The sequence below is a fragment of the Sinocyclocheilus anshuiensis genome, unplaced genomic scaffold, assembly GCF_001515605.1.
Source record: "Sinocyclocheilus anshuiensis isolate Anshui unplaced genomic scaffold, SAMN03320099.WGS_v1.1 scaffold2366, whole genome shotgun sequence".
Taxonomy (NCBI): domain Eukaryota; kingdom Metazoa; phylum Chordata; class Actinopteri; order Cypriniformes; family Cyprinidae; genus Sinocyclocheilus; species Sinocyclocheilus anshuiensis.
In genome coordinates this window covers 219,114-230,395 of record NW_015557543.1, presented here as the reverse complement: position 1 = coordinate 230,395, position 11,282 = coordinate 219,114, and the positions used below count along the sequence as shown (strand labels likewise).

The window sequence follows — 11,282 nt, the reverse complement described above, 5'->3', positions numbered from 1 at the left end:
GTCTTAACTTTTATAAAGAATATCTCTTTGGGTTTGAGACTTTAGTCTTTGCAACTTTAGGGATCTTATCTATTCACGAACAGCTTGTAACACTCCAAAGAGAAATGAAAACTTGAAATCGCATCATATGACCCCTTTAACATTATATAATTTGGTAGACAACTAGCTGTTCAGATTTCATAGTGACTTTAATGTGATGAACTACGACTAAGCTTATGCTGCTAGGACACCAGGGTAACTGACTTTATTCATCGATTAAAACCACCTTGACACCAGCAAAATTTCTTGCAACATTTGCTTTTCGACTGGTGACTGAAATAGTGCATGTTGTTTGTTTTTTTCTTTTTTTTCCCACATTTGTACTGGGCAGACCTGATTGATGTGAGGTCTTGTAGAGCCAGTCGTATGAGACGAGCCATGGGTGTGAAGCCTGTGCCGGCTGCTAACATGTAGAGATGAGTGACATCATGCAGGATTCGCATACTGAAGGACCCCTCAGGACCACCTACTGACAGAGAGGATCCTGGAGCAGGCCAGAAATATGACAGGAGTTAGTAAGGTTAGTTTGTGATTCAATGCAATTCCAGTTTTCATGTTTATTTTCAAACTGAAACTTACTATTTGTTTTATTTGTGCTTTTTTGTTCATTCTGTATGTGCAAAACAGGGCTGTGAGCCATGAAGTGAGAAAGCTATTTAGTTATCATTCAATCCAAATTTGAACTAAGATACTAAACAAGGCCTACCATTAACATTTGAGTTTGAAAAAAAATTAAAAAGTTAAGAATTAAAGTGAACTAAAATTCAAAGAAATCCATTTGGTTTAACAGATCTTACAAACAGGTTTATGGACAAGGGAGGGGTTCAAATTCCAGCTCATGAATTGCCCAACCATGGTGTAAAATCATGTAATGCTGTTTCTTTCTTTAAAAAAAAAAAAAAAAGATATGAGAAGTTACTAACCAATAGGAAGGCTGGCGAGATGTGAGGTCAACAATCCATCAGGATAGATCTTTATCATAAGATTTAAGTCTGAGCCCATTTCAGCACTGGATTGTGAGGGAGGTATTAGCGACTGATCCACTGGTGTGTAGGGTTTCACAACATCTGTACCTGTGCACCAAACACACAAAACCAGCCTGCTGAACACTCCATAAAACTATCACCTTCCATCAGTTCTCTTTAGATCAGCAGAGCATGAGCTGTGTGACAAAGTGTCGTATTACCCTGGAGAGATGTTTTGAGGTAGACGTGTCTCCCCACAGGAACTTGCATATTTGACCCTGGAGGAAGTTGTAAACACAAGACCTGCGTGTCGTGTGTGACGTCTGATTTCGAAACCAACACGCATTCCCTGTAGGAGAGCTCTGTGATCAAGCAAATGTTATTAAACCTTACTATTATTATTTATTTATGTTTTACCAAGTAATTTCTTAAATGAATGAATGAGGAAGTGAGGAGGGAGTTAGGTAACTGAACAAATGTACTAACTAGTTATATATTAAAATATTTGTATAAGCTAAAATATGTGTTTAAAAATTTACTTCGACCTTGAACTGTACAAGGGTACTAAGATTTGTAATTTTAGAGTTTAAATGTGTTCTAAGAAGAGGAAGTAGATACGAAGACCTTTCCAAACTCACTCGTTTTAGCCACTGATTCATATTTGATTGAATATGAATGCCTTTAATAGTAAAAATATTTTTTTCCTCTGCATTTAGAACCAAATCTGAAGTTTAGAAATTTTCCAAAAACAACAGAAATAATAATACAAAAAAAAAAAATAATTAAAAAAAATGAACGTATAAGCACAGTAGTAAAAACATCAACATAAAAATTTGAATTTGCTTTAGGAACACAGTAAATAATTTAACACTAAAATAATTACATACAGAACAAATAATAAAGGATGCAACACCGAGCCTTGTGGTACTCCTTTATTTCATGTTATGTAACAAAACAAAGTAGTATCTCAAATGTGTTCCTCTATGCCTCTATCTTTACAAAATTAAACAGCAAATTCTCTGAAATTTAGATACTTTTCTGACAATTAAGATCATAGGTGTGTTACTCACCACGATCTTTACACTGAATAAATGTGTCATGGTGTTCTAGTGGTTGCCCCACTTTCGTCCACTTGTCTTTGACTGATTTGTGCAGACACACCTGAACTTTTCCTACAGAGTGGGCTGTCTGGACTATAAGCACAGGACAACAGGGAAACACTTCTTTAGAATGAGAAAAATAAATGATTGTTTATTTATAATACGCATAATGTTTAAATAGTAAGACCATGTAAATGCTGTAGTAAATTAAAATAGTAATGAATCAGTAGCAAGGTACTGTACTCTTCAATGGATCACAGTAATATTAGCTGACACCATCACTTCACCATGGTACGGCCACAGTACTTTTTGTACAGATAATTTTCAATATAATTCTAGATTCAACACAAAAAAGCATGTCCAATTTAACATACAACTCACCATCAACACGTCCTTGAACTTCACTAGACAGGCCTGAAAAGATACAGTGTTATCAACTTGATATAGAACAATACACAATGTTCATCTCTAAGTGACTGAAGAAATGCAAAAAGACAACACTCCATAAAACTATCACCTTCCATCAGTTCTCTTTAGATCAGCAGAGCATGAGCTGTGTGACAAAGTGTCGTATTACCCTGGAGAGATGTTTTGAGGTAGACGTGTCTCCCCACAGGAACTTGCATATTTGACCCTGGAGGAAGTTGTAAACACAAGACCTGCGTGTCGTGTGTGACGTCTGATTTCGAAACCAACACGCATTCCCTGTAGGAGAGCTCTGTGATCAAGCAAATGTTATTAAACCTTACTATTATTATTTATTTATGTTTTACCAAGTAATTTCTTAAATGAATGAATGAGGAAGTGAGGAGGGAGTTAGGTAACTGAACAAATGTACTAACTAGTTATATATTAAAATATTTGTATAAGCTAAAATATGTGTTTAAAAATTTACTTCGACCTTGAACTGTACAAGGGTACTAAGATTTGTAATTTTAGAGTTTAAATGTGTTCTAAGAAGAGGAAGTAGATACGAAGACCTTTCCAAACTCACTCGTTTTAGCCACTGATTCATATTTGATTGAATATGAATGCCTTTAATAGTAAAAATATTTTTTTCCTCTGCATTTAGAACCAAATCTGAAGTTTAGAAATTTTCCAAAAACAACAGAAATAATAATACAAAAAAAAAAAATAATTAAAAAAAATGAACGTATAAGCACAGTAGTAAAAACATCAACATAAAAATTTGAATTTGCTTTAGGAACACAGTAAATAATTTAACACTAAAATAATTACATACAGAACAAATAATAAAGGATGCAACACCGAGCCTTGTGGTACTCCTTTATTTCATGTTATGTAACAAAACAAAGTAGTATCTCAAATGTGTTCCTCTATGCCTCTATCTTTACAAAATTAAACAGCAAATTCTCTGAAATTTAGATACTTTTCTGACAATTAAGATCATAGGTGTGTTACTCACCACGATCTTTACACTGAATAAATGTGTCATGGTGTTCTAGTGGTTGCCCCACTTTCGTCCACTTGTCTTTGACTGATTTGTGCAGACACACCTGAACTTTTCCTACAGAGTGGGCTGTCTGGACTATAAGCACAGGACAACAGGGAAACACTTCTTTAGAATGAGAAAAATAAATGATTGTTTATTTATAATACGCATAATGTTTAAATAGTAAGACCATGTAAATGCTGTAGTAAATTAAAATAGTAATGAATCAGTAGCAAGGTACTGTACTCTTCAATGGATCACAGTAATATTAGCTGACACCATCACTTCACCATGGTACGGCCACAGTACTTTTTGTACAGATAATTTTCAATATAATTCTAGATTCAACACAAAAAAGCATGTCCAATTTAACATACAACTCACCATCAACACGTCCTTGAACTTCACTAGACAGGCCTGAAAAGATACAGTGTTATCAACTTGATATAGAACAATACACAATGTTCATCTCTAAGTGACTGAAGAAATGCAAAAAGACCCACGCCAGTAGAGAAGGTACGACATCTTCCCCAAAAGCATCTCCACCCGAAGAGTATCACCCTGTAGATCCACCACTGCACAGCCAGCACTGGGAATCTGGTGAGGGCAAAATAATAGAGAATTTGACTTTTTTTTTTTTTATGTTTGAGAAGAGACAACCAGATAACCACTGCATTTAAGGAAAATGAGTTGACACCGACCTTTCGTTTGGTGTAAACAATGATATTGACAGTGCCATCTGTCTGGAACCAATCATATCTAAAAATGAAGAATAAATATACAGAGAATCAGCCAGTGTGACTTCAGTTAGGTGAGGCTGACAAGTCTATTTGTCTAAATTTTGCCTAGCATTCATTTATTTGAATATTATGTAATTATTTTGTAATGTAAAATACAATTTTAATATAATTTATTTTTTTTATAAAATACTAATATTTTTAGAGCGCTGTTAGTAAACTTTCTCTGAGTAGTTAGAAAAAAAAAAAAAAAAACTCTGGTTCACAAGCTGAATCTACCTGGGATCAAACATGTAAACTCAATATTACTAGCCAAGACCATTATTCAATTGACCACAACCAGCCCTAAATGCTGCATAAAATGCAGACCAGATGATACTGTACCAAGGAATGAGTCACTCAGTATAATTTTTATTATAATCATGACATAGGGAAAAAACATACCGAGGGCGATGATCTTTGGCAGGGAGAGGAGAAGATAAGGGCTCCTGTCTTGAAGGTGGAGGAACAGACAAACCTGGTATGAAGAGTACAAAACACATAATTACTCCGCATGAGTCCAATAAGTAATTAAGTAATAGCATACTCAGCATTTATAACTAGAAATCTGCATAGTTGAACTACGGCTTTGATGTCATACCGTTCATGTGAGCGCTCTCCGTCTTCTCTGTCTGAGCTGCAGGAACCAAAGAAACATGTAATGAGGCATTAGAACAAAAACTAAAACAACAACATCAAAAATCTTATTTCGGCTTTGGTTCTGAAAGTAAAGGAATATTCCATTCCATTAACAGCATGTTAATTAGTACAAACATTTTTTTTCAACTATTGATTATTTCATACAAGAACTTGGCCACAAGGCAGGATGTTTGTATGAGAATAATTCTGTATTTCCACAAAAATGAATGCATTTCACTGAATTCATTTCTACTACCAAAAGAGCTGACAGAACCTCGAAGAGCAGGACTGGGCTTCACTGCCATCCTCCCCACCAGACACTCCTTCAGCATGGACTCATAATTCACCCACCGATGGACCTTAGACAGACAAACATCATCAATAATATTTACAAATCATTTGCAAGCTATTAGTTTATAGTTAATTAACATAGTTTATAAAAAGAAGTCTCTACGTTTTTAATACATTATTAGCAAGTGTTCCTAAAATGTTTACATATAAATGTGAATCAATTCACTTTATACATAAACATTTCTTTACATTTCTTTAGTATTAATAACTTTTAATGTTCTCATTAACTATTAACAACTCTGGTTTAAAAATCAGACTAGCCTCATTATTTAAATGCAGATACTCATATGTAACATTTACATGTTGAAAAAAAATATATACTTTTTTTTTTGTATGTTTTGATGCATACTAAAATGTAAAGCACAACTGTTCAACATACAATTGAGTCAACTATGTTAAATGCGAAATGCTATTTTATTGTTCACAAATTCAGCAGAATCAAAAGATTAATTCCATGAATTCAGCATTCACATTACATAAATATTTGTAGATCTATAAAGTTGTTCACACGTAAATGATTAAAGTTTAAATGTAAGTAAATGTGCATGCGGTAGAACCGCACATAAAATGCATTCAAATACACATGAGATCATGTTGTTAAAAACAAACCTACTGTAACTCTTTACATATGATATGAGCTAATTAAAAGGGGGGAAAACACTTTTAATTAACTCGTTTGCACATTATTTATAAGTAATTGTAACTGTATTCTTAATATGAAGTGTTACACACAAAAAAACTGAGAGCAAAATATGGACATAAAATATGGTTTTCTGAAAGCACTGTTTTCAAACGCTCTGCCCAGAGAGCATTTACCTGGTCAAACAGGTCAGTGCTATCAATCCCAGCAGCCCTCATTAGCTCCTCCTCCCCACCAGGGTGGAAATCCATGTAGGCACTCACGTTATAGACCATACCTACAGAAAACACACAAACATACAGAGTCATGTGTACATCTGATCTGACACAGCCCTAACATCTTTTATTTCTTGTCTGGATACAAACTGAACTGAAAGAAGTCACTTATGCTCACCAAGGCTGCATTTATTTCATGAAAAAATAGTTTAAAAAATATGATTACAATTGAAAATATCAGTTTTCAGTTTTAATATATTTTAAATGTATTTCTAATTTATTTCTCTGTTTGCATAAGTGAATTTTCAGCATCATTAATCCAGTGAAATCATTCTAATATGCTGATTTGCTGCTCAAGAAACATTTATGATTATTATCAAACTTGAAAACAGCTGTGCTGCTTCTTATTTTTGTGGAAACCATGATTTAAACATTTTTTGATATTATAAATGTCTTTATTGATATATTTGATCAATTAAATGCATTGTTTTTTGATGAAAGTGTTTGTTTGTTTGTTTCTCTCTTTCTTTCTTTTTTAAAAGTCCTACCGAATCCAAACTTGAGCGAGATACATTCCCACCAAAAGGTTTTCTTAAAGGGTCATGAAACCCCCCGTTTCTGGTTAGTTCTCACCACAGTTTTAAAAAATGCTAAAAAAGTGGGCGTGGTGCGGAGCGGAGGAGGGGAAGAGGGGAGACAGACAACACACACACAGCTTAGCGTTCTGACAGTTTCATTTCACTCCCATCGAGTTAAAAACACAAATAAATGCACAGCCATTTGCACTCTGCATCGAAAACATATATATATGAAAGTGCTGTTGCACCTCTGAGAACTTTTAAAGGAACACTCCACTATTTTTGAAAATAGGCTCATTTTCCAACTCCCCTAGAGTTAATTTTGACGGATTGTGTCACAGAGCTAGGCCTGTCACGATAACAACTTTTTGTTGTACGATATATTGCCCCAGAAATAACTGCGATAAGCGATATTATTGTAATTTTAAACACCATTTTATGCCACTGAATATATAATCATAATGCAACGGCATAATAATGCAAGAAGGCCTACACACTTCCAAATGACAACACATTTTTACGAATATTTAGATCATGGAAATTAAGTATCAAAATATTAGATGCCTTAAAAAACCTGAATGAATAGTAAATAAACATTTTCTAACAAAAAGTGCAAAGTAACAAGTAGAAAAAAAGAAAAATGCACAAAGAACTTGTATGGAGATTTTTCCATCTAGAGATTTTTCCCTGACCTTCTTTTGTCTGTAAATTAAGGATGCACACTATAGCTGAAAAACACAATCACTACTCAGCAGTCAGATGTCCGTATGCACAAAGGCACAGATCCCTAAACAAGGCCATATCTGCAGATGAAACTTTTTTTTTGTAGAAGCATTTTTTATTTGAACTAGCACCTCATGACTACACCACGTTATGTACGAGAAGCTGCAAAAGCCACAGGCGCAAGTGGAATGTACAAAACATAGTAACATTAATTTTGAAGTAAATATAATGGGCGATATATTGCGTCACAAAAAATTATTGAGGTCATGTACATATATTGCGCGATAAGTCGATATATTGATTATTGCGACAGGCCTACAAAGAGCTGTAAAAACGGTTATGCTCACCAAGTGAATGAATCGCGGTTGTGCCGAACTCTTATTACAAAGCAAAAACAAACACTCTTCTTCGATCCATGAACATTTCTCTCAGTTATTGTGCACGATGTCATCTCACAGACTCTGAAACATCTGTCATAGCAAATCAACACATGCTGTTGTGAATAATTAAGCGACGCGTCTTCTCATAGGATAAGAACACTCAGTCTCATGAATAATTTAATAGACACCTACGCGTCATCGATGTACTTTTAGTCCATTGCCACGTCACAAATTGTGACGTCAACACAATGTAGATTTTAAACCCGGAAGATGAAAATAGAGCAAAAAAGCTTCAAATTAACCAGTTTTCTCCAACAGTTAAAATTATCGGATGCTAACATTGTCTTCTATGATGTGCGACACAAACACCTCTGCTAAAATCTCAGAAAAAGTAGTCTGGGGGTTTCATGACCCTTTAAATTAAAATCAGTACGCATAGACATAAACTTTACTGAGATGAGTTGAGTTCATGATGTGTATTTTGATGTTATACCTCTAATGCAGGTCCAGCAGTCGTTTCTGGTGTTGTGTTTCTTCAGCTCCTCTTCTGTCACCTCAATCAGTCGACCTCTCAGTCCAGTCAGATCACGTCCACTCTTGGTCAGTCTGATCCAGTCCAGGAGACTGTGACCCGGCTTTAGCGCCACCTGTAACGTTACTCATTAAACACAGCAGTAAACATGCAGTGCTGTACACACAGGGACAGCTGAATGGCAATTATAGAGCCGTCTCGTTTTGCTATGCATTTAAACCACTCATTGCATTATTCCTATGACAATAATGTAGTTCAAGGGACCAACCTTATTTCTGGACTGTCCGGTTGGTGCGACTCTCTGCTGGGATCCAGCTGCCGGAAAAGACTGAGATGGTACATTTAACATCTCTGATGCTTTAAAACAAATCCAGTTCCCGAGAAAACCTGCCCAAACACACTAAATATCACTGATTTGAGAAAATATGCTGTGTGTATGTCACTGATCAGAGGAGTTTACTGATGAGGAAGTGCTATGAGAGTGTTATGAAATGCGACTTCCTCATTTTGGCAGGTGGGTTTATTTTTATTTTTATTTTTTTTTTGGAGCTGTCCAACATGACAACATGATCCAGTTCAGCTGCTCGAAAAACACAGAAACACGGAGAAACGTAACGACCACCAGCGATGATACTGCTGTCACAACAGAACCGACAACAGCACTAAATTCCTACTCAAAAGACCGTCGCCAAAATATGACGTCTAAGCGACCATTGCGATTTCATAATAAAAGACGAATATGTGTAGAAATGAATACGAATACTTAATTTTACACATAGCTCAAAATGGAATTGGTCTACCAATATTAACATTAGCTTACAAAATGAGGAAGTGATTCCAGGAGCGTATTATTTACTTCTTTATATTAATCTTAACTTGACTGAAACACAAATCTATTATGCGAGTCCTATGATATAATGCCACTTAAAGGGGTCATATGATGTTGCTAAAAAGAACATTATTTTGCCGCTCTGCATATTTTGAATGTCTCGCTTAGTTAACACACCCGATTCAGATAACCAGCTCGTTAGAAGTGAGCTATGTGCATGAACTGTGTTCCGATCGATATGATCCCTACACAGTGTTCATTGCTCCCTCCTGACTGAGCAGGGGAAATACGTTGAAGTTTACTTCACTTCGGAACATGGGCTGGAATTGGGAACCTGATGTAGCTTATTGTAGTAATGTTGTATCTGGTACTCTGGTCTGTGAGTGAGCGTATATGCATTCAGGGGGCGTGGCTTTGGACAGCGATTGGGTGGGTGGGACATTCGCTTTCAGTGCTATCAGGCTAAAGTTAGCATTTTCCAAGATCTCCTATTGCGCCTTTAACCACTGATTTCTAGTCGTGTCCATTTTTGAAGGCCAAACAAAGTAGTTTCGCTTTCACAATGAATCACACAGTGCCTTCACGACATGGTGGCGGCAACAACAATACTACAGCGAGAATAAAAGTTACGCCTTCTTTATTTGCGTGAACATTTGGGCGGCGTTATGCAAATCTTCCCACATCGTGATGTAGATATGTGGGGGCGTGTTAGAACGAGCTGTTTTAGGTAGGCGTGGTTGACTCTTAACTTTTATAAAGAATATCTCTTTGGATTTGAGACTTTAGTCTTTGCAACTTTACAGATCTTCTTTATGCACCAAGAGCTTGTAACACTCCAAAGAGAAAGGACAAATTGAAATTGCATCATATGACCCCTTTAAGTTTATGTTATTTACTTTACAGCACATTTCAGTTTTTTTTTTTTTTTCTTCTGTCATATTGTTTTATTGCAAACAAGTATGGCAGTGTTTGAAAGTGTACTAGTATCCTACAACTGCTACTACTGTCTCAACATACAGAATATTTCTTAAATCTGTTAGATATTGTGTATTTAAAAACTCACCAGACACAACACTGGAGATGGCAGAAAGGACAGCTGAAATGTTCCCTCTTTTTGCAGCTCTACAATCTTCATCATCTTCCTTTAACATTCCAATGATACGACTTTTACGATCAGTGGTTTTAAAATATATTACACATAACTATAGATCAGATGAAATAAATGCATTGCTCTATGGCATTTTTGAAGAGGGGTGTACATGCTGATCTGCATGACTTTTATTGATAGCCAATCTGTTTAATCCCGCCAACGGGAACTAGTAGAGATTATACATGCATAGGATTTCATAGTAAGAGTTGCATTTTCAAAATAAAAGTCTAAAATTTAAAGAAAGAGTCCGTTTAAAAATGTGATCAAAAACAATTTTGTACCACAAGAGAACGCCAAACATCATCTAATGTCCTCCACCTTTCCTCGAACACCCATCCTTTGGATTAATGCCTAGACTCACACTTGACATAAGGATGCAGAAACAGTTTTCTTGATGAAAAACTTTAAACCCATAAATTGTAGGCTATATTTAGCAGTACCTAGCTGTCAAAACTGCATCTGGGCAAAACGTTAATTGTAATAAATTCTTTGATTAACTGATGCACACCTAAAAATGTCCTGAACTAGACTTTGTGAGATGAGTTTAACTGTATTTGCATGTTTGCATCTTTACATGAGGCAATCTCTTGGGTACAGTTAAATAAGTAGCTACGAAGAGATTGCTGCAGGGATGACATATTTTGTAGGCAAAACCAGGAAACAATTGAGCACTTTCGCACTTCCGGTTACATTTATGTAAAAGCAGTGGGTTTTTTACAGTGGGTTATTGGTTAAATACCTGAAAGCTCTGTGGTGAACACTAGCTCAACATAAAATACATCAGTGCCTAAACAGTCATCCTTGAGGAAAAAAAAAAAGATAACTGATCAGATATTGAGGCAGACAAATTTTAAGAGTTTATTAAAGAGATGTGGTAAATATTGCTCTGACATTCTGCTGAATGCCCTCATT

General features: G+C 35.6%; 1 protein-coding gene across 3 annotated transcripts in view; it reads right to left on the bottom strand.

The window, feature by feature from the left end:
* The window catches only part of LOC107679307 (cytochrome b5 reductase 4-like), a 13,331-nt gene extending 2,836 nt beyond the window's left edge, over positions 1 to 10,495 (bottom strand). For 2 of the 3 annotated variants that reach the window (XM_016474829.1, XM_016474831.1), the window contains exons 1-14: positions 10,284 to 10,495; positions 8,660 to 8,778; positions 8,353 to 8,506; positions 6,140 to 6,240; positions 5,229 to 5,331; positions 4,935 to 4,970; positions 4,739 to 4,811; positions 4,259 to 4,316; positions 4,061 to 4,154; positions 3,942 to 3,974; positions 3,531 to 3,653; positions 2,682 to 2,822; positions 963 to 1,112; positions 373 to 523 (exon numbers count right to left, since the gene is read on the bottom strand). In XM_016474829.1, coding sequence (XP_016330315.1) covers positions 373 to 523; positions 963 to 1,112; positions 2,682 to 2,822; positions 3,531 to 3,653; positions 3,942 to 3,974; positions 4,061 to 4,154; positions 4,259 to 4,316; positions 4,739 to 4,811; positions 4,935 to 4,970; positions 5,229 to 5,331; positions 6,140 to 6,240; positions 8,353 to 8,506; positions 8,660 to 8,778; positions 10,284 to 10,371 — 1,424 coding nt within the window. In that variant the 5' untranslated portion in view covers positions 10,372 to 10,495. The remainder of the gene's footprint in view (positions 1 to 372; positions 524 to 962; positions 1,113 to 2,681; positions 2,823 to 3,530; positions 3,654 to 3,941; positions 3,975 to 4,060; positions 4,155 to 4,258; positions 4,317 to 4,738; positions 4,812 to 4,934; positions 4,971 to 5,228; positions 5,332 to 6,139; positions 6,241 to 8,352; positions 8,507 to 8,659; positions 8,779 to 10,283) is intronic. The other variant, XM_016474830.1, reaches the window with a different exon arrangement.
* Between the last annotated feature and the right edge of the window lie 787 nt (positions 10,496 to 11,282).